The following is a 23856-nucleotide window of genomic DNA, read 5'->3' on the forward strand; positions in this document are numbered from 1 at the left end:
AGGACGTGATGGAGCTGACAATTCTTCTTTCGGAATCAACGCCTTGGCACGGCGCTTGGGGTTGCTCTGCTGCTGAAGGTGCTGTCCTCCTGATGGCGAGTAAAACCCCCAGCCAAGCCACTTGTAGTCATTAAAGATCCTATGTCCGTATTCATGAGAGTAAGGGGGGAGGGGACCACATTCTACTTAAAAGTATTTAAACTCCCCTTCAGGGTTCATTTGAACACCGTATGCTTCTCTTCCTATTCCTGAGAGACACCGGCCTCCTTATACCCCAGGAGTAGATGCCGACTGCCTGTCAGCAGGAATTCAAGTGATGCCTGTGTCCTTTGCACAGCATCCACCCAAGGATGGTGCGGTATCAGGTAGACAGTCAAAGGTCATCATGACAAGGACCACAGCAACAGGGGATTTTTCAATTATTTGTGTTTTCCTTCGAACTGATTCCCTTTTTACAGGAAGACAAATGGTTTGTGAGTGAGTCATACCCAGAGCACCCGAATCAATCCACAAATGCCAACCTCTCTCACCCCAGGACTCTTGGTTGGATGCAGCTGTCCCCGCTTTGTTATTTACTTTAATATTTTGTTCTCTCTCTGGGGCAGAGGAACATCTTCCTTAGTGACCTTCCGACTCACATCCACACAGGATGTCTGCTAAGAAGGTGATGAGGACTTTTCTTTCCAGCTGCAGGTAGCCCTCTGCTGTGGGAATACCTAAACAGCCCCCGCAATTGCTTCTCAGGCTGACCCCACAGATGTCCCTCAGGATCCAAGCCACTAATACGCAGCGGCAGGCGAGTGCAAACCCATCAGGCTTAAAAATGTCACAAGCACCTACTTGTCCAAAAACATGGCTAAGCTCCACTTTGGAAGCCCGACAAGCCACTTGTATCCTCGGAAAGGTTCCTTCTACCCCCAACACTTTCAGGTTAGTGGGTCACAATACAGTAGAGCAAGCAGGGCAACCATCTATACCAGTGGTCCCCAAACTGTGGGGCATGCCCCCCTAGGGCAGAGGGGAGAGGAGGGCAAGCAAGGGCCTGAGCCAGCCCTCAGGGGGGCAGGGAGGGAGCACCACCCAACTCCAGCCCCAGCCCTGCCCTCACCCAAGGCCCCAGCTTCGGCTCCTGGCCCCAACCACAACTCAGCCCCAGCTCCTGGCTATGGCTTATGGCTCCACTCCCGGCCCCTAGCTCCTGGGGGTTTAGCCATATGTCATATTCCTGAGCTCCAAACCTCCGAACACTTAGGCAACACAAAAACCCTAAGGCAAGCAGCATCTGCAGAGAGCACCCGAACAGTCCTCTGTGACTCTTTCCGACATGGCATATTTCTAACATGCAGCCACAATGATCACACAAAAGAAGGGAACTAGATCTTATTTTAAGAACATTCTCCACAGCAGTGAATTTCCCTGTGCAAAAGAGCCGGGCCTGGTACGCCCATCCTCTAGTTATGTGACTCTTCACAGATGTTGAGCAGCACCAACGGCTTTGGGAGAGAACAATGCTGTTTGCAGAAGAAAGATGCGGCATTTGAATGTGCTGTTTGCCTTCGAACAGGCCTGTCACCATAATCGAATTTGAATTCTCCACACTACCCATTCATTCTCACCTCCAGCTGAATTCTTATTTGATTTGCCTTCTTTCAGCTGTTCCTTATTTTGCATCTGTTACTCAAATGCAAAAGAATAAACGGAACATCAGTCATTCTGCGGGGATCACCACTTCCAACACAGTCATCATTTGCCTTGCTGTGAAGTGCCTAGTTTTGAATAAATTTTCCAAATTTTAGGAGTGCCACTAAACCACCTCAAGTGCCGTTCACGATCTGCTTTACAGGGATAGTGAAGGATCTGGAACCATGCATAAGAACACTTGCCAATTCCTCTTGACCCTTCCACAGTTTTAAAAAGGAGGGACCGGAAAGGGAATTTTTCTTGCAATCCGGAAGAGTCTGGACTAGATCCCGCAGTCACTTATACAGTCATGTGAGTCGTTCCATCGGGTTCAAGGGGACTGGCTGCTCACATGAGTAAAAGGAAGCAGGTGTGGAAGCCTTGGCAGGATTGGGGCCAAAGTGAAGATCTCAATGACCCTTTGTACCTATGAGTGTACAGCAATACACAGCCCGAGCTTCCACTGGACTTTCCATAATTATCCCTATTGGGCTCTCCCAGCTAGTGCGACAGCTTTTATAATAGGCTTTCAAAGGGATGCCCATTTCAATACTGGCGGTAACATAGCCACTATAAGTCATTCCTGTGCGAGTCCCAGGTTCAGCAAAGCACTTGTGCACGGGAATAGCCTCACTGAAGCCATCAGGACTACCCACATGGTGAATGTGAAGGATGTGCACCAGTGCTTTGCTGAATCATGGCCTAAATGCAATAGAGATATCCTACCTCCTAGAACTGGAAGGGACCTTGAAAGGTCATTGAGTCCATCTCCCTTCCTTCACTAGCAGGACCAAGTACTGATTTTGCCCCAGACCCCTAAGTGGCCCCCTCAAGGATTGAACTCCCAACCCTGGGTTTAGCAGGCCAATGCTCAAACCACTGAGCTATCCCTTCCCAGATGCATCCTATCCACCTGTTATGCACTACATGAAACAGGTGTTCAGCATTATTCCAGCAATGTGAAGGGGGGGGAGGAAGGGGAGCGACAAGACACGACGTTCTGTAACATTCCAAGTGACGGATCACCGCTAACACCAATTCCCAATAAAGCTCGTCTAGAAATTCAGAGGCTACTCCCACATGCCCTCTGCTCAGGAAAATTCCATTGACTTCAGAGCCCAGAGCTGCAGGAAGCAGAAATGTGTCCTGACATTTTCTACTCATGTTTTCTTCCAGTCGCTTTCAGCTTTGCCTACACAACAAAAAATAAGTACTGCTAGCAGTGGGTGCCGCTGAACTGGCGCCGAATGGGGTTTAGCTACAAACACAGCCGCCTCAGAAGATAGGGCTAAAGACCGTTTTCTGAAAATCTGCTGCATGCAGTCAGTTTGTCCTTGGCTATGTTTGCAACTAAATCCTGTTAGCTGCATCCACTGGTGAGCTCCTGGTCGCGAACAGGTGTTTTTCCTAGTGTAAAACAGGTGAGCAGGAGCAAACAACAAAGGGGGCAGCTAACAGTGTGTTAGACAGCCATGTTCTCAACCACACGCGATTATGTGGCACAACCAACTGTTTCTCAATTTCTTCAAAAACTACAAGGGCCTTTGGAATGTCAAAACACAGCCAAGCTGTCTGTTCTATTCCAGCTCACTACAGAATAGAGGAGAAGGCACCTGGCTTTTCCTCACATTTCACCTACCCCATCCAGTTCCTTTGCCTTTTTGTTTCAGAAAATGGAGGAAGTAACCAGGGGGACAGCGATTTTACACCTGATTCTGACCAACCGGGAGAACTAGTAGCAAATCCGAAGGTGGAAGGCAATTTGTGGGAATGTGATAATGAAATGATAAATTTCAAGAGTCTAAGGAAAGGAAGGAGATAGAGCAGCAAAATAAGGACAATGGACTTCAGAAAAGCAGACTTTACCAAACTCAGAGAAACAGTGGGTAATATCTCTGGGAAGAGCAACAGAGGGTCCTGTGGCACCTTTAAGACTAACGGAAGTATTGGAGCAAAAGCTTTCGTGGGTGAATGCCCACTTCATCAGACGCAAGACTGGGCATTCACCAATACTTCTGTTAGTCTTAAAGGTGCCACAGGACCCTCTGTTGCTTTTTACAGATTCAGACTAACACAGCTACCCCTCTGTTACTTGATCTCTGGGAAGAAAATCTAAGGAGATCTGGAAGTCTCTCAAGGAGACAATATTAAAGACACAACTGCAAAGTATCCCCAACGCAAAGCAAATATAGGAAGAATAGTAAGAGGCTAAAATGGCTCCATCAGGAGCTCTTTAATTACCCGAAAATCAAAAAGGAATCCTACCAAAACTGGAAACATGGACAAATGGCTAAGGGGGAGTACAAAAGAATAGCACAAGTATGTAGTGACAAAATCAGAAAGGCCAAGCCACAAAACGAGCTACACCTAAAAGGGATATAAAAGGCAATAAGAAGAGTTCTTTAAATACATTAGGAGCAAGAGAAAGATGAAGGAAAGTGTAAGTCCTCTACTTACCAGGGAAGGAGAGCTAATAACTGGTGACATCAAGAAGGGTGAGTGTTTAATCCCAATTTTGCTTCAATAAAAAGGTTAATGATTGCCAGATACTCAAGGCAATTAATATTAACAACAAGGGGGAAGAAACATAAGCCAAAATAGGGAAAGAACAGATAAAAGAACATTTAGATAAGTTAAATGTATTCAGGTCAGCAAGGCCTGATGAAATTTCTCCCAAGGTATCTAAGGAACTAATGAAGCAATCTCTGAACCGTTAGCTATCGTCTTCAAGAACTCATGGAGGTTGGGTGAGGTGCCAGAGGACTGGAGAAGGGCAAACATAATACCTATCTATAAAAATGGGAACAAAGAGACATGAGGAATTATAGACCAGTCAGGCTAGCTTCGATACCTGGAAAGATACTGAAATGATTAATCCATTTGTAAGCACCTAGATGATAAGAGGGTTATAAGGAATACCCAGCATGGTTTTGTCAAGAACAAATCTTACCAAACCAACCTAATTTCTTTTTTTTACAGGGTTACTGGTCTAGTGGAGAGAGGGAAGCAGTGGATTTGATACATCTTGATTTTAGTAAGGCTTTGGGGACAGTCTCACATGACATTCTTATAAGCAAACTAGAGAAATATGGTCAACATGAAGTTGTTATAATGTGGGCATAAAATTGGTTGAAAGACCATACTCAAAGAGTAGAACCTGAAAGGGGGGTTCCAAAGAGGATGGATCTAGACTGTCCTCAGTGGTAGCAGATGACAGAACAAGGAGTAATGGTCTCAAGTTGCAGTGTGGGAGGTTTAGGTTGGATATTAGGACAAATTTTTTCATTAGGAGGGTGGTGAAGCACTGGAATGGTTTACCTAGGAAGGTGGTGGAATCTCCTTCCTTAGAGGTTTTTAAGGCCCGGCTCGACAAAGCCCTGGCTGGGATGATTTAGTTGGGGATTGGTCCTGCTTTGAGCAGGGGTTTGGACTAGATACCTCCTGAGGTCCCTTCCAACCCTGATAGTCTATGATTCTATTATTCTAGTTATCAATACTGTAGTTTGCGGTCAGACTGGGAGGGCATATCTAATGGATTCATGCAAGGATCAGTCCTGGGTCCGTTACTATTCAATATTTTCATTAATGACGTGACTAAAAGAGTAGAGAACATGTTTATAAAATCTGCAGATGACACGGGGGGCAGGGGGGGATTTGCAAGCACTTTGGAAGTCAAGAATAGAATTCAAAAGGACCTTAATAAATTAGGGAATTGGTCTGAATTCAACAAGAAGAAATTCAATGAAGATAAGTGCAAAGTACTACATTTAGGAAGGAAAATTCAAATGCACAACTACAAACTGGGGAATAACCGGCTAGATGGTTGTACTGTTGAAAAGGATCTGGGGGTTATAGTGGATCACACATCAAATATAAGTCAACAATGCGATGCAGTTGTGAAAAAGGCCAATGTGTATTAAGGGTGTATTAAGAGGAGTCTCGTATGTAAAACACGGAAGGTAACTGTCCTGCTCTACTCAGCACTGGTGAGCTCTAAGCTGAAATACCGTGTCGAGTTCTGGGGCCACCGCACGTCAGGAAAGATGTGGACAAGTTGGGAGAGAGTCCAGAGGAGGGCAACAAAAATGATCAAAGGTTTAGAAAACCTGACCTATGACGAAAGGTTAAAAAAAAAACCACTGGGCATGTTTAGTCCCGATAACAGTCTTCAAAGATGGGATCAATTGCTCTCCATGCCCACTGAAGGCAGGACAAGAAGTAACGGGCTTAATTGCAGCAAGGAAGATTTAGGTCGGATATTAGGAAAAACTTTCTTACTATAAAGATAGCCTCTGGAACAGGCTTCCAAGGGAGGTTGTGGAATCCCCATCATCAACAGGTTGCACAAACACCTGTCAGGGACGGTCTAGGTTTACTTGGCCCCACCACCGTGCAGAGTTGGCCTAGATGACCACTCGAGGTCCCTTGCAGCCCTACATTTCCATGATTCTATGATCCACACACAAACCAACACAACTCTTTGCCCACCCTCACTCCTAGTGGCCATAAGGACTAGACAGAGGTTGGAGTCCAAAGGTCCTATGGTGGGTGATAGGAATGTGACAGTGACCAGAGAAGGTAGGAGTGACAGCTCCGTGGGTTTATGTACCTCCAGCCAGGGGGACAGCTCTGTGCACCACCTTAGGGGAACAGGTAGTTTTAAAAAAGAAGAACAGGAGGACTTGTGGCACCTTAGAGACTAACAAATTTATTAGAGCATAAGCTTTCGTGGACTACAGCCCACTTCTTCTTTTAAGTTTTCCACTATTTTGACTTTACAAATTCCACAACACAAAATCCCCAAGCACAACCCTCCCACACACAAATCAATACTACCACTCCCCCTTCACAACCCACACAAATGTTCACAAAATCTCCGAACATGGCAGCCCCTGCCACAACTCAACACAAATCTCCCTACACAGCACACACGATAATCCCAATCATACGTAACCCCCAACTGCAGCAAACACCCCTCATTCGCCGCCTGAACAAATCAATACAAAACCTACCAACACAACACACACACACACACACACACACACCCTCACTCATCCTTACCATAAACTTGAGCAGCAAAGTTCAGGTCATCTCTAGCACTGAGTAACGTCAGACACAATTAACCTGTTCCTATGCACTGTCTCTACAATCTCTGTTGATTCAAGTCTTCAGCGATCACAGCTGACCTCAATGACCTTCCAACTCAATGTAATGAAATTTCAGAGAAGAATTTAAGACACAATTTTCTAATTTCCAGGCCAGACTACCTATTTCGGCAAGAACTTCAAATATATAATATTGTTGGCCAGTGATTTATGGATCAACCTAAACAGGATGACTTCTCAGACTCAATGAAGGGAAGGTACTTCTCAGACAAAAAAATAAAAGCTAAAACACTACTCTGAGCTCAGAATTTAATAACCTCAGGGAACAAAATAAGAGGAAAACATAAAATGCTTACCTAACCTTTTTATTTTTAATTCTTACATCTGTTATTTTACAGTAACTTTCAGCCACGATGTATAATTAGATGCAAATATATATATTTTATTTATATTTTTTGCTGGTTTTAAATCCCAAATTAAATTCTTAATTGTACTCATCTCTAGAACAGCTGAGATTTCACATCAAACATCTGCAATTAAGAGATTCATTGGAACATAGGCAGGAATATTTTTTTCCAGATTCACAGGAAATGCTGAAATTTAACACAAGATACACTGACCTAAAGCCCCCTGCTGAGAACTGGTAGCACCAATATAAAAATCACATTTAGCTATTAGTAAGACTGGCCTGAAGGCCATCCCGGGACAGACACAATTCCCCCTCTGAAAATCCCAAACCATTGATCCAAATCTGAAAACAGGAGGAGTCTGGAAAATGAATCCGTGATCAACTCCCTCATTCAAGCTGCCTCTCCCTGCTGTGCATCGGAGATGGAGAACCTGCTGTGGAGAGGAGCTGAGCGCCACCCCCAAGAATTTCAGGGAGATGGACTGCTTACTGTTTCCCCGGATAAGCCCATCTTTTACACATTGAAAACCAAGCCCTCTTTCTAAAGGATAATTAATAGGTTGTTCTAGCACTGCACTACAACACCATGTTCCTAACGAAGCCAAATGGCCATTAGTACTAGGGGTTCTTGCTACAGCACAACACCCCAAAACAAGTCATGGAAGCTCCCTAGCCGAAACACAATAGCCCGCACCCTCCAGCCTGGAGGGGATTATTTGTTTTCATCGGTCAACAAAGTTCCTTGCCAAGTTCTCGCTGTCCAAGGCAAGTATGTTGTTCTAGCACTACATTTCCTACTGAAAAATAAGACCACTGATTCTGATCCTAAAAGTCAGCCTGTCCAGACATCTATAGACAGTTCGTACAAGAGCATTCAGTCCATAGGCGCCAATTTTCTCCACGACCCCGTCCTGACTCCACCCTTTCCCCGCCCCTGGCCCCGCCCCCATTCCAACCCCATCCCCAAAGTCCCCGCCCTAACTCCGCACCCTCCCTGCCCCTATTGGATCCCTTCCTAAAATCCCCACTCCGGCCCCGCCTCTTCATCCAGCGTGCCGCGTTTCCCCTCCTCCCCCCTCCCTCCCTACAGATCTAACAGTGGGAGAAACGGAATTCATGCCAGGGGAGACCACTCTTTTGCAACCATTCTTCTCTGTTATATTAGACGATGAGTAATCAAAGCCATTTAGGTCACAGTATGTCTCCTGCCAACCCCAGAATGTACCCACCAAAGGCCACCCATGTCCCTCAAAATTAAACACTTAAGATGGAAAAAAAAGAAAGAAAGCTGTCCCCATTTATACTTGAAGGACCAAGTACACCTCTACCCCAATATAACGCTGTCCTCGGGAGCCAAAAAATCTTACTGTGTTATAGGTGAAACCGTGTCATATCGAATTTGCTTTGACCTGCCGAAGCGCGCAGCCCCGCCCCCCCGGAGCGCTGCTTTACTGCATTATATCCTAATTCTTGTTATATCGGATCGTGTTATATCGGGGTAGAGGTGTAATACAATGAAACCTGCCAAGAGCAACCACTCATGGGAGTTAGCAAAAGTGGTGGCTTGTAAGAGGTGGTCTCTCTTCAAAGGTTTGCTGCCTTCAGAGCTGGGCGGCCGGAGAGCAGCGGCTGCTGGCCGAGTGCCCAGCTATGAAGGCAGTGTTGCCCCGGCCAACAGCAGAAGAGAAGTAAGGGTGGCAATGCCATACTGTGCCACACTTACTTCTCTACTGCTGCTGGCAGCCGCACTGCCTTCTGAGTTGGGCGCCCGGCCAGCCGTTGTCACTCTCCAGCCCCTCAGCTCTGAAGGCAGAGCAGAGAGCAGCATCTGCTGGCTGGGTGCCCAGCTCTGAAGGGAGTAAGAAAATATGGTCGCTGGTCACAGGTAGTCTCTCTTCAGAGGTGGACCCTAAGGCAGGTTTTACTGTACCTGCTTTGTCATGATACAGGAGGGATTAAAGCAATTTAATGAAACTGTTATGCCAAATCAAGTTCAAGATATTTCCCTTCCACCTATCTGAGTTATACATCTGGAAAAAGTCAAGCCAGTCACATATGTGAGTTAGGAAAGTTGAGGAGATATTCAGGAGCTCCTTGGTTATCTTGCACTCAACAGAATACTTCTCTAGAAGCAATAATCGCCTCAATCCTTTATAATTAACTGGGGCTTCAGTTATTAGGGGGAGAAAAATCTATCTAGGGTATTTATACTACGCTCATCACCCAACTGTCTGTACCCCTGAATCAGCATTGCTCAAAATGGCTGCTTAGATGGTTGCCAACAACAACCACCAAATCTGTCCATCTGTTTGCATTCTTTTTAATCCATCTTCAGCACTTTTAAAAAAAAAATGCCCAGAGAAAAAATCTGCCTTGCTAATAGAAACTGAATCCTCCTATAGCCGAGCCTTTTCAACAAGATTTAATGCCACCCCAGTTACCAGGACACACACACAAAGGTTAATTTTATGATAAAAGAACCAGTGTAAGGTGCTTTTTTGTTATGAGCTCAGCAAAGGGAATGGAATTTGAATGGTCTGCGGTGGCATGTATCTGACAAAGATTAATTTAAACGGATATTGTCTCTGAAACCAAAGTCCTTTGAACAGTTTCACAGCCTATCAACCACGTGAAACAGCTCCTTCGACTGCAACACTGCCTTTAAAAATGGTTTAACCTATTATTTGTATGAAAAAGGTCCGATATCGTTTTATGTTATTGAACCCACAATAGCCAAAGCAATAGCACGCAAATTTAATGGTACGACAACGGTAAGATATGGGGATTTTTTCCCCCCGTTGCTTCGCATCTGGATGTTACCCAGTTACACTGAAAAAAATACCCAGGAAATGTTGAACAAGCCATTTCAATGTGCACTGATGGGAGAGCTATACATATTTCAACAAGGCTAAATAAAATAAAAGGGTTGGACCTCTGCAGTGTCCCACGTGCATGAAGCCTGGAGCAGCCACTCTGGAAAACGTACAACTGAGAATCCCATTGGCAGAACAGCTTTCCACCCAATGACAAAGGACATCTCTTGTAAAACATTTAGAGAGAAATTAAGATTTGAACAGAAGTATACAAGCTGCCAGTTAGTTCATACATGGTGACTCCTGGTTCTATTGCTTACTTATTTAATCAAGCAAGAATCTAGGCGTAATAAAGCAAATGAGTACATTATTCCTCTCCCCAGCCACCCCACACTCACTCGCAGCGCCTATCCCCGGTTCCCCCCATTCAACACACTGGGGCATTATTTCTCCCTTTAATCGCAGAAACTGATCCGTGGATGTCATCGGCTGCTTGTGGATTAAGACAGCTGCTCAGACTTCAATGAGGAAAAACAGCTATAGCAGAGGTACAAATCCATGCAATTTATTTAGCTTTGATTTCTAGTTTACTTTGAGAATGCAAGGAAAATGCTAGCAAACAGATTTTAGCATATTAGAAACAATAACACCCGCTCTTTTGAAAACAGGATGAAAAAGACAACAACAAAAAAGCATTTGTAGGATAGTTCCAGTCTTTCCTCAGAGAGATTTCAGATCCTAGGATCAATTAATTGTTAGTGAAATAAATAAAATTGGCTTTGCCAAAGGGGGGAAAAAAACAGTAGATGAAGAAGTCTTATGTGGTTTTTCTTAACCTACAAATACTTTTTGTACCTCCTGTATTTAAACAGCTGTAATTTGTTAAAGCGAGTTTTATTTAAAGACTCTATTGTTTTGTATGATGCAATTCCATTTGATGCAACGTTCATCTTTATCAGGGGACTTGTATTGTTAAAATCACACAATGGCACGGGGCTACTAGAGTGATTGTCACCTTAGAAATGCAAATAAGGATGGATACTCTCACTAATCATCAACATTTCAGCTTTAAATAAAGTGTACCGGCAGTTCATTGTGCACATATTGCACAATAGGGACTGTACAAGTTCTAATAAAAAGCTGTATAAATCCCACACCATTATGAGCATTTAAGAGCGGCCCACTTTCGTTTTTGGGCTTTCTGGTGACACACACTGGAGGCACAGATCAAATGAATAACTGAGCATGAGTAAATGAGTAAGGACTTAAACAGTGAATAACTAATTGCACTGAGTAACTGAGCTGCTGATTACACAGCATGTGTGTTAAAGGAGCAATGCAACTGGAGATATGGCATGTCAACAAGAGACTGAAGTTGTGTTGTTCTGAACAGTGATTAGCTGGGTAATCACATACTAGTGAAGGTTGACTCTTGACTGCATAAGGGAATATTTCCCATTCAAATCAAGGAGAGGAGGTATCGTCTAAAGGTGGACTGGTATCCCAGCATTAAGAACTTACTCTGTTAACAAATCCAGCATTTAGCATTTTCAAGTGCTCTTTTTTAAATCCTGGCTTTTCATAACGATTCAAGAAAAGCAAAAAAATGTAATATGCACATGCGCTGTAGAAGTTACAAGAAAGTCTTTGAAATCTACAAGTAATAGCTCAAGATTCTGTGAAAGCAGCAAACTAATTCAACCACTTTAATAAGAGCCAACCAAATCCTGTTTTAACTCCTAAGCTTACAAGTGAAGACAAAAATGAATAACCGTAAAATGAAGCATTAATAAACGGTAGGGGGGGCCAAATCTGACCTCCCTCAGGTAAACCCTCAATAGTTAACAAATCACGTGCACGGTAGAAGTCAGCCAAATGTCATCTATATGGGATTTATATTTAAACTTTCGAATTTAAAAAAAAAATGATGAAAAATAAAAAGCTTGCTCTTGAAGCATTATCGGGGCTTGAGAAAAAAAAAATCCTCTTTACTTTTCGCCTCTGGTGAATGTAATGCGGGGGGAGCGCTAAGCCATCAATTCCTGCAGAATCTACACGGTTGTTTTGTTTTTTTTAAAAAGGAGATTATGGCCCCCCATTCCTTAAATGTATTATGTGTATGCAACAAGTCACGGGATCTGGGCCTATATTTCTAACCCTTAGGGCTGTGAAGACAAGATTGTGCACGTGAATGGATTCAGTGCTGTTTTTCTGAATCTGCAGACAGGTCGTTTGAATGCCCCTGTGCCTGCCCATAGTTTTCCCAAATATCAGCACAGTGCAACTGACAAGACTGGTCACTTTCATACCTTCTATTCAAAACCCTATAGGAGGCAGCTGTAAACCTGAGAGGAAACAGATCACTTTCTACTGAGGTTGATGTTGAGAAAGCTAGGAAACAGCAGAGGCAGATGTTAGTTACCCTGAAGAAAAAAAAAAAGAAACGGAGGAGGGCAGGACATATACAGGTTTCCTGTCTCCATTGCAACAACTAGGTAGCTGGGAGGAGAACAGAGCAGTGGCATATCCTTAGGGCATCAAGGAAAACTACTATACGCTTCCACCACACAGTCCGGGGGGGACTCAAAATAGGGGCAAGAGAGGATGTGTTCATTCCAGTAGTTTGGGGGTAGGGTACGGAAGCGGAAGCACACCCAGCTTCAAATTTATGATCTAGTACTTAGAGAATTACACAAGGTAAGCCCCCAAAGCATGGTCCACAGACCGCATCCTGGTAGGAATCCCAGCACCTTCCCAACAGAGCTCTCTGGTTCTCCCTACACCTAACAAGAGAATCTTCCTTATCAGACTCAGTATTGTGGCTAGTAGGCATCAGGTACATGTTTCAAGCCCTGTCACTACTGAGGAAACAGTGAGGCTTCACTTTGAATACCAGGGGAACACATGCTTGACCCTGCTCCAATTCAAGTCAATGGAAAAAATTCCATTACATTCAGTGGTGAAGGATCAAGCATCATATGAAGCCAACGAGAGAAAAATATATTCTACAGAAACTCTTAGGTAAGTTCAGAATACCATGACTTCTTTCCATTACTCAGAGAGGAGTCAGATGCACAGAAATCTGAGCTCCACCCCCATAGGAAAAAGATCAGCAACTTCATATAGGTTTCCAGATGAAAACCACCCTTTCAGTCCAGTGCTTCAGTATTTAGTAACATGTTCATTGCTGCCCTACAGCAAAATCTCTGACTCTTGATTATAATTTCTAATCATGGCTACCTTGTGACAAGGCTAGTCACACACACAAAACCATCAAGTTCTGTTCCTTCTTAAATCACTCTCCATCTCCTTCACAATAGCAGATATTCTAATCTAACATGAAGTGGGCAGATGAGGGGGAAATTGCATTCCAGCTGAACATAGAGCTGTAAATGACACCTAGAAGCAAAATCCCTAAAATTAAGCATAACACAACATATTAACTATGCAATTCATTTTCTTTCTTGCTGCTAACTAAAGTGAGAATATAATTAAGGCCCCAGTGTGACAGGCTTTCTACTAGTGGGATGGGGAAAGAATTTAATCTGTAAAACACAACAAGAAATACATTAATTAAACAAGCCCAACAAACCTGCTGTCTTTCTCCTATCCTCACACTTCTCTTCAAAATTACAGATTTAGGCTTATAGGGTTTATTTTAAATACATATGAAACCAATATACCTTTTACTCCAATACATAAAAAATCTCCACTAGAGTCTCCAGAGAAAATGAGAATTGCATACATATGAAGGGCTAATTCAGAGCACAAAGTTGCCTAATTAAAAGTACAATGTTCAAATATTACAGTAGATTTAACTTTATTTTTTAAAGTTTCCGTAAAATTCTAACTTGGGTTAAAGGTGATGACTGTAAGATTTCTCTCATCAAAATCTTAAATAATAGCGAAATACATTGCCCCATACAAAGCTCTAGAATTCACAGCAAACAGGGCTCTATGCCTTCTTTTACTGGAATTTTAGATTAGTTAAATATTTCCTAAATGATCTCTTATGTGACCAAAATAAAAGCCTGTTGTAAACAAACTGAACTTTGCAAATGGAAAATGCTCATGTCTCACCTGTTCTAAGCATTAAAAATATACATTATCCAAGTTAAAATTCAAAACCTTATTGGCTACTCAAACCAGAAATCACATTCTTTAGATTACAGAACTAGAACCTGTTCTATGTAATTCAGTTCTCTCTAAAGAGGCACCACTCAGATTCTAAAGCTAAGGCCAAATATTTAAGTTATTGTGCATTATTTTCCAAGTCTTCCTAATGCCTTCCTACTAGTACCACCCTTCCAGCAGTAATTGACTCTAAGCCAAAAAGCTCACCCTACTTCTGAAAATCTGTTCATATATCTGAAAAGGACTCAAAAGCCAATAAAGCTGCTCAAGAAAATAAGTAAAATTCCAGTTTTCAAAGTTGAACTTGCCTTCTCTCTCCTATCAACAATCATGCTCCCTCTGTTTTTATCATCACAGATACAAAGTTATATAAATACTCAAAAACATGCTGGAGAAATATCTAATCTGTTCTCTTTATTACAGGGCGGTGCAAAGTTTAACGTACCCTGATTATTTCATTTTAAATGTTCAGAACTAATTATTAGACATGGAAAGAGGAGGGTATGTATTAAAAATGTGTAACTGATTCCATCATGGCAGTCCTCACTTGCCTCATACCACATAAATGTGAACCAGAAAGGTTACTTTAATATAACCTGGTTAGGATAAACTAATCCAACTGTAAAAATAAAAAATTCTGTTTAATATTAATAAGTAAGGAGCACTTTGTGAAACAACTATTACATCTAAAAATAAAGATTCCCCAGAAGAAAAAAAACTAATCTCTTTTAATCAGTGTCATTCTAATATACTACATAAGATTTTGAGCTGTGAACATTCCTTAAGAAACTCTGTTTGCAGTGGTGTTGTGACCATGTTAGCCCCAGGATATTAGGGAGAGGAGGTGAGCGAGGTAATATCTTTTAAGAAATGCTTTTCATTCTGCTTTCTATCAGAACCAGACAATTGCCAATCCCAAACCTGCTTTCAGGAGGAGAATGACTGATGCTTAAAACAAATACTTGATCATATTTAAGCATAAAGTGAATACAGTAAAAATTACTCCAAATAGAATATTTAGACCTTTGAACAGCAGTACATCTGTGAAGTTTACATTTTAAAAAGAAAAGTTATTGTACATAAACGTTAGGCTTAACTCAGACGTTAAGTACGGCAGAATCCAAATGCTCATCTTCATTCTGAATCTAGACGAAATTTTAAAAGCTGGTTTCAGTAAAGTTAAAAATGAGGTATTTTACTATTGTTTACATCTCCAAAAAGGCTTTTCAATTGTTATCAAAATCCTCACGCTTAAATTAAAACAGACATCTGATGCCAAAAAAAAAGTTTTAATTAAAAATGATTGAAGTGGTTTCTTCCAGAGCGATGTAGTTAGACCAACATAAGCTCCTACTGTAGAACAAACCAGGCCACAGGCTGACCATACGAGTTTGTTCAAGTACAATAGAACCTCAGAGTTACAGACACCTCGGGAATGAAGGTTGTTCGTATCTCTGAAATGTTCATAACTCTGAACAAAATGTTCTGGTGGTTCTTTCAAAAGTTCACAACTGAATATTGACTTCATACAGCTTTGAAACTTTACTATGCAGAAGAAAAATATTTTAACCATCTTAATTTAACGAAATAAGCCCAGAAACAGTTTCCTTACCTTGTCAAATCTTTTTTTTTTAAACTCCCCCCTCCCTTTTTTTTTAAGCAATTTACATTTAACACAGCACTGTTCTATATTTGCCTTTGGGGGGGGGGGGCGGTCTCTGCTTGCTTGCATACTCCCGGTTCCAAATGAGGTGTGTGGTTGACTGGTCAATTCATAACTCTGGAGTTCGTAACTGCAGAGTTAGAAAATTCCCAAAGTCTTTCTATGACCAGTCTATGCATAGAACGGTACATCACCTGCTGAAAGTTACAAGTTCCTGAACTGTGTAACACCAGATGGACATTCAAAATTATAAATAGATCTAAAAACTTGCTCACTCTTTATGTTTACAAATTCAAGGCATTTTTAAGCCATGCTTCATTGTCACTAACAGCAAAAGTAAATTCTGCTTATGTACCAATGGTTGGACTGCATACCACTACCCGACTATACACAGGCTTATCTCTAAGAGTTCCTCGTCTGGAGAAGAAATATGCAGTACACAGAATGCACTGCCATCCAGGTTTTCAGGTGTTATGTTATCGTGCAGAGAACAACACAAAGCTTGGTGTTTATGGTTACAATATAAAATGGACCTTTCCTTGCTGTAATCATAAAAGCAATAAAAAAAATAGACTCTCACCTAAAATTGCCACAGATACTTGCATACTCATAACTAAACATGACAACTCAAGGACAAACTATATTATACTAAATTAGGAAATGCAGACTAGGAACATGAATTTGTTATGATGGATAAATAGTCTGCTATCAAAATCTACTGAAGGTCTTTTCTCTCCACGAACCTAAAAGAGCAGGGTGTAAAACTTTTATTCATAAATATTTATGTGAATGCACTTGTTAAAAATTAACTTCCACCGTTAAAGGTTTTGTATCTTTTAGCTGTCCCAGCATGCAGTGCTTTATATTAAGCCCTGCATTTCTGCATTCCTTTCCTGCATGCTTTTGTCATTTGTCTAAAAAAACAACAACACACACACACACACACAAAGACGGGATCTGTGCACATAATAATTCAGCAGTTTTTAGAAAGACAAAGATGCTTGTGTTCAACTTCCAAGATCTTTCTTTACAAAAGAAAATCAATTTAATGACTCCAGTGAGATCATGGTTTAAGCCTCGTTTAAGTTTCACTAAGCATGAAGGAATTATTAATTCATAATGTGGCACACACATCACTCAAACCTGACAGATTTCCAGGCACAAAAGGGTCGCAGACCAAAACCATTTGTCCAAATTATTACAGTCTTCTCCACATTACATCGTCTGCAATTTTCAAATGGGAAAGTTTATTTAGTTTGTATTTTTAGAATTTCAAAAACGTGTTTCAATCACAAAAAGATGGAACTGCATATTCATACTATTTTCGCAGGTCTGAGTAGGCAGGTCTAAAATTCAACCATGGAAACATGTGTTTTTTATTAACAATATGATTTATAGCTGTCCATGAAAGAGATCATCTGAGGCAAACAATAATTCTGTTTTAATACTGGTAAGAATCAAGAAAACAAAGTTCTTTTAAATATAATGGTTCCCATACAAGCCGGCACCATAATTCCTATCTTAACGTAAAACCTACTGGGACTCACAAGCCATTACATCTTTGTTGGTCGGGTTACCACAACTTTAAGTAGCATTATCAGAGTCGACGTGGAAAGTTAGCAGAAAACATTTTGTTTTGTTTTGTTTTTTTGCTATGCCTACCATCTGTATGACAAACACACAGCCTTTCAAAGCATTTTGTTTTATTTAAATCTTCTTTTGGCTCAGCTCTGTGAAGGCTTGTTATTGTGGAACTATTCCAGCCCCTCCAAACTAGCAGTCTTTCATCCCATCACAGTGCAAGCCTGTTATAATTTTATCTAGAATTGGCAAACTTTTAGACAAAACAAAAAACCAGTGAAATTGTTAAATTCCGCACCATCTCCTCATTTCCATTTGAAGAGAAGTTACCCTCTATGTACATGGTACGTGCTCCTACAAAAACAAAAAACCTTTCTTGTTCCCATCCTACAGTAATATTCTTTTTTTTTTAAAACATGCCCAATTATGCAGCAAATATTTCCAAAACAAAGAATCTGACCTAAAAGTTTAGGATTCAGAAGCTAGTGGTTGGGATCTCTAATCTCAACTCATCAAGGGATATGAAATGGTAGAGACAGAAGCATCCTTATCTTCTTATAGGCTTCAATCACTGGTACAACAGATTAGGGGAAACTTAATGAGGACTGGGAACTTTGACTTGCAAAATTCAAATCGCTTTTTCAGTGCCATCACTTCGGAATCATGCTGTTTTGTCTCCCACATACCCACCCCAAAGTTCACAGTAATAATTTACATAATTTACATTAACCTACTTCCAAACTGGTATTCATGAAAACTCATGCTAAAAAAAAAAATCATACAAAATCAGTCCTGTTTTTCAAACCCTTATATACCATATACCTAAGTAATCTATTCCCACATCTGCTGTTGATTTGATCCATACTTTAATAGGCAGTTTAATAAAACATTTCCCATACTAAATAATTTTTCTAATTTTAAGATCCTTCTGAACCACTTCCTTCCCTATAAAAAATGTTTGCCTTGCAGTTTCAAATTATTTTAAGCAAGCTAGCCATCTCAAAGCAGCCTGCAGAAAACATGTATTGACAAAAAAAGTATCATCTTAAAAAACATTTTTTTTTAACTAAATAGCTTAGAAGGTAAAGTAACAATTTTCTATGTAAGAACAGGAAAATGTTTTGATAAAGCTCTTTTGAATGTATACTGTTCCACAATGTAATTATTTATACAGCCCGCTTTCCATTCAGAAAACACAATACTCAAAAATAAACTCTGCAGGACTAATCATTCCTAAAAACCCAAACTTTCTCTCCATTCCAGACGAATTTACATTAGCACAATATTGTTTTAATGGGAACGCTCATTCCAATCACTTTCAATAATAACCAGAAGCAAATTATTTAATGTAAAACACTACAATTTGCTTCTCTTTAAGTACATACACGTGTACAAGCAGATTTCTGATGGGGCAAATACATTTTCAATTCACTACAAGTCTCCTCCCAAACCCCTTAATTAAAAAAACCTTCTACTAACAGAATAAAAAACAATGCACTATTTCCATGTTCCATTTGTCATTGATCGTAAAAAATTCTCCTCTATACACCCTCCAAATCTCATACACACCCCACACACAATACTCTGTACACTCCTAAATTGTCCACCCAACTTGTCAGCACCAAACAATTTGTTTTATTTTCTGCCTCCCAACCCACGGAATGAATCCGATTCGCTGCATTTATGGATTTAATGAGATTAACGAGACTTGGAAAAGGGGGAAGAGGGGGAGAAAATCTTCTCTCGTTTTTCAAGAAAAAGTGAAAAATGCACACACACAAAACAACGGGCAAAATGATGGAGAGTATTTAGTGAAACGCGGGGTATATATAAACCCATGACCAGGTTTTGGTACAAACAGAAGTGACCCCACCTTCACAAGGGCTGTGTGTAGGTTTCACATTTTTCATCTGCAGTTATTATTGTCAGTCCAACCCTTGGATGCACAGCTAGCACTGAGGTGGGGGGAGAGGGGGTACATTTCAAAGGAGGCGCTGTCTGGAAAAGGCATTTGGTTTTGGAGTCCCTCTGTTTTCTGATTTTCAAAGGAATCGATTGAATCCAGATTCAGGCAGCTACAATCTGGGCTGCCCAGTCTTTGACAAGCACACACACCCCATTCCCAAGTCATATGCAAGGGGAAACGGGAAAGCAATTAGCCCTCCCCATTTCAAAATCAGGCTGGGAAGAATCCAATGTGATTATTGCCTACAGGGAAGATGGGGGCGGGGGGATATTTTACTGTCAAACAAGAAATCTGCCAGACAAAAGGCTGAAATATTTGCAAAAAACAAACAAACAAAAAACACCTTTGGGAGAGCCAGATCCCCTCTAACAATAATGGGGTCACCGATCACAGGGAGGGAAGAGGAAACAAGGAAGGGGGCAGGGAGAGGAAAGGGGAATGAAAAGAGGAATATGGGTAGAGTGGAGGGGAAGAGAAGGAAGGAAGAGGGGAGTGAAGAGAGGCGAGAGGAAAGGGAGAAGGAAGAAGAGAATAAACAGAAATAAGGGGAGAGGGAAGGGGGAAGAAGAGGGGAATGAAAAGAGGAATGAGGGAAAGGGAAAGGAAGAGGGAGGATGGGAGAAGAGGGGAATGAAGAGATGCCAGAGGGAAGGCTCAGGGAAGAGGGGATGGGGAGGGAAGAGAGGAATGCAGGGAGAAGGAAAGGAGGGGGAAGAGGGGAAGGAAAGGAGGGCTGGGGGGGGAGAGGCGGGGAAGAGGCAAAGGAGGGGTGGGGACATGGGGGAGGCAGGGAGAGGAGGAAGGTGCACCGGGGAGCTAGGAGGGATGGGGGGGGAAGGAAAGGAGAGGGGGCTGGAAAAGATAACAGAGAAGGGAAAGGAAGGGAGAAGGAGATGGGGGAGAAGGAAAGGCAAGGGATGGGGGAGCCAGGGGGAAAGGAATGATGGGGAGGAAAAGAGAAGGAGGAATGCGGGAAAGGGGAGGCCGGGGAGGACAGGGGGAAGGGGGGGGAAGGAAAGTTGGGGGTGGAAAAGGGAAGGGGAGGACGACAGGGGAAAAGAAAGGGTGGAAAGGGGAAGGGAAAGAAATGGGGGAGGGGAGGAGGATGGGGAGAAGGGGGGAAAGAAAGCTGGGAGTGGAAAGGGGAAGCAAGGAGAGGAGAGAAGGAGAGGGGAAGGGAATGAGGAAGATGGAGAGAAGAGGGGGAAGGAAAGCTGGGGGTGGAAAGGGGAAGCGAGGAGGGGAAGAGAAGGGAATCGGGGGGAAGAGGGAGAAGGGGAGGAGGACGGGAGGGAGAAGGAAAGCTGGTGGTGGGGAGGGGAAGCAGGGAGAGGGGGGAAGAGAAGGGAATGGGGGGAAGAGGGAGAAGGGGAGGAGGACGCGAGGGGAAGGAAAGCTGGGGGGGGAAAGGAAGCGAGGAGGGGAGGGGAAGGGAATGGGGGAAAGGGGAAGCGAATGAGGAGGATGGGGAGAAGAGGGAAGTAGGGAGAGAGGAGGAGAAGGGAATGGGGGAAGAGGGAGAAGAGGAGAACAGGAGGGGAAGGGAATGGGGGAAAGGGGAAGTGGAGAGGGGGGAGGGAATGAGGAGGATGGGGAGAAGAGGGGGGAAGGAAAGCTGGCGGTGGGAAGGGGAAGCAGGGAGAGGGGAGCAGAAGGGAATGGGGGAGGAGGACGGGGGGAAGGAAAGCTGGCGGTGCAAAGGGGAAGCAGGGGGGGAGGAGAAAGGAATGGGGGGGAGGAGAAGGGAGGGGAAGGAAAGCTGAAGCAGGGAGAGGGGGAAAGAGGACGGGAGGGGAAGGAAAGCTGGCGGTGGGAAGGGAATGGGGGGAGGAGGACAGGGGGGAAGGAAAGCTGGCAGTGCAAAGGGGAAGCAGGGGGGGAGGAGAAAGGAATGGGGGGGAGGAGAAGGGAGGGGAAGGAAAGCTGAAGCAGGGAGAGGGGGAAGAGGACGGGAGGGGAAGGAAAGCTGGCGGTGGGGAAGGGAAGCAGGGGGGGGGAGCAGAAGGGAATGGGGGGAGGAGGACGGGAGGGGAAGGAAAGGTGGCGGTGGGAAGGGGAAGCAGGGAGAGGGGGGAGGAGAAGGGAATGGGGGAGGAGGACGGAAAGGGAAGGAAAGCTGGCGGTCCAAAGGGGAAGCAGGGGGGGAGGAGAAAGGAATGGGGGGGAGAAGAAGGGAGGGGAAGGAAAGCTGAAGCAGGGAGAGGGGGAAGAGGACGGGGGGAAGGAAAGGTGGCGGTGGGGAGGGGAAACAGGGGGGGAGCAGAAGGGAATGGGGGGAGGAGGACGGGGGGAAGGAAAGCTGGCGGTGGGAAGGGGAAGCAGGGAGAGGGGGGAGGAGAAGGGAATGGGGGAGGAGGACGGGAGGGGAAGGAAAGCTGAAGCAGGGAGAGGGGGGAAGAGGACGGGAGGGGAAGGAAAGCTGGCGGTGGGAAGGGGAAGCAGGGAGAGGGGAGCAGAAGGGAATGGGGGGGAAGGACGGGAGGGGAAGGAAAGCTGGCGGTGGGAAGGGGAAGCAGGGAGAGGGGAGCAGAAGGGAATGGGGGGGAAGGACGGGAGGGGAAGGAAAGCTGGCGGTGGGGAGGGGAAGCAGGGGGGGAGCAGAAGGGAATGGGGGGAAGGAAAGCTGGCGGGGCGAAGGGAGGGGACGGCAGGGGAAGGACAGGGCCGGGGACAGCCGAGCCGAGCCGGGCCGGGCCGGTCACTCACCCACTTGCAGCACGTTGTCCACGGCGCCGGTGTCGAGCAGGCGGGCGCCGCGGCGGAAGGGCAGCCCGTCGGCGGGCGGGGCGGTGGCGCTGGCGGTGGCGCTGGCGGCGGCGGGCGCGGGGCTCTCGTCGGGGCCGGGCGCGGCGCCCGGCGGCCCGGGCTGGAAGCTGGAGTACATGCAGATCTGGCGCTCGCTGCGGGGGAAGCTCCAGTAGACGATGCGGCGCTGCACGGGCTCCGGGATGCGCTGGAACCGGCCCTCCACCCGCTCGAAGGCCCAGCTGCCCGCCACCCGCTTGGCCGCCGCGTCCAGCAGCGACTCGGGCTGCAGCAGCGCCGCCGCCCCCGGGCCCCCGCCGCCCCGCGGCCCCGCCAGGGCCGGGCCCCCGCCGGCCAGCGCCCCGCCGCCCCCCGGCCCGCCGCCGCCGCCCCCAGGGCCCCCCAGGCGGGGCGGCGCCGCCCCGACCCCCGCCGCCGCCGGCCCGGCCCGCGAGCACAGGCGCTTGGGCCCCGGGGCCCCGGCGGGGAGCGGCGGCCGGAGCAGCCCGTCGCCCTCTCCTCCCTCCGCCATGGCTGCGACCGACTGAGCCGGCAGAGGGAGGAGAGGCGGGCGGGCGGGCGCGGGCCGGGGGAGGAGACTGGGGGCGGGCCGGGCCGGGCGGCGGGGGACCCCCGGGGGCGGGCGCGGCGGTGGGGGGCAGGGGCGATCCTGAGGGGAGTGGGGGGACCCGATTCCTGGGGGGGGCGAGGGGCGGTGGGGAAAGGGGACCGCAAGGGGGAGAGAGGCAGGGGGAGACCCGGGGGGGGGGGGCGGGTGAGACCTAGGGGATCAGAGGGGGGAAGGGGGCCTGAAAGGGGAGAGGATGCAGGGAGAGACCCATGGGGGGGCAGAAGGGGGGCAGGGGAGTGGGAAGAAAGGGGGTGGGGAAGGGGGACCGAAAACAGGAGAGGAGGCAGGGGGAGACCCGGGGGGGGGGGGGCAGGCGATACCCGGGGGAGTGGGGAGACAGAGGCAGGGGGGAGCAGGGTGGGGGAGAGCTGATTCCTGGGGGGCCAGAGGGGTGGTGAGGAAAGGGGACTCCAAGGGGGAGAGAGGCAGGAAAAGACCCTGGTGGGGGGCAGGCGAGGTGAGGTGAGGTGGGCAGGCGAGACCCAGGGGAACAGAGGGGGAAAGGGGGCCTGAAAGGGGAGAGGATGCAGGAAGAGACCCATAGGGGGAGACCGGGGGGGGGTCAGGGGAGTGGGGAGACCGGGGCGAGGCAGGGGGGAGCAGGATGGGGGAGATCCAATTCCTTGGGGGCCAGAGGGGCAGTGGGGAAAGGGGACCCCAAGGGGGAGAGAGGTAGGGGAAGACCCTGGTGAGAGGCAGGCGAGGTGAGGTGAGGGGGGCGGGGCAGGTGAAACCCAGGGGATCAGAGGGGGGCAGGGGAGTGGGGAGGCTGGGAAAAGGGGCCTGAAAGGGGAGAGGATGCAGGGAGAGACCCATAGTGGGAGACCCTGGGGGGGGCAGAAGGGGGGCAGGGGAGTGGAAAGAAAGGGGGTGGGGAAGGGGGACCGAAAACAGGAGAGGAGGGTAAGGGGGACCGGGGGTGAGGCGGGGGAGACCCATGAGTGGGGCATAAGACCCCCCACTAGCAGCTCATGGGGACTAATGTAGTATAGGGTGGTACTGTGGGAAATGAAATCCCTGGGATGTATTAATCTGTTCTAGGTGCAGGAGACAGCGCCACAGGATAATACGGCGAAATAGCTTCAAAAGGAAAGGGGTGTCTCTCCACTCCCTCCACAGCCAAATCCTC

The 23856-nt window shown here is 45.8% G+C and overlaps 1 protein-coding gene across 2 annotated transcripts in view; it reads right to left on the reverse strand.

Annotated features, from left to right (window-relative positions):
- ZSWIM5 (zinc finger SWIM-type containing 5) overlaps positions 1–22647 on the reverse strand; it is a 155074-nt gene extending 132427 nt beyond the window's left edge. Inside the window, exon 1 of one of the 2 annotated variants that reach the window (XM_065553716.1) lies at positions 22058–22647. In XM_065553716.1, the coding sequence (XP_065409788.1) occupies positions 22058–22628 (571 nt within the window). In that variant the 5' untranslated portion in view covers positions 22629–22647. The remainder of the gene's footprint in view (positions 1–22057) is intronic. The other variant, XM_065553715.1, reaches the window with a different exon arrangement.
- Positions 22648–23856: the final 1209 nt, after the last annotated feature.

Source organism: Chrysemys picta, chromosome 8 (genome assembly GCF_011386835.1).
Source record: "Chrysemys picta bellii isolate R12L10 chromosome 8, ASM1138683v2, whole genome shotgun sequence".
Classification (NCBI taxonomy): Eukaryota; Metazoa; Chordata; order Testudines; family Emydidae; genus Chrysemys; species Chrysemys picta.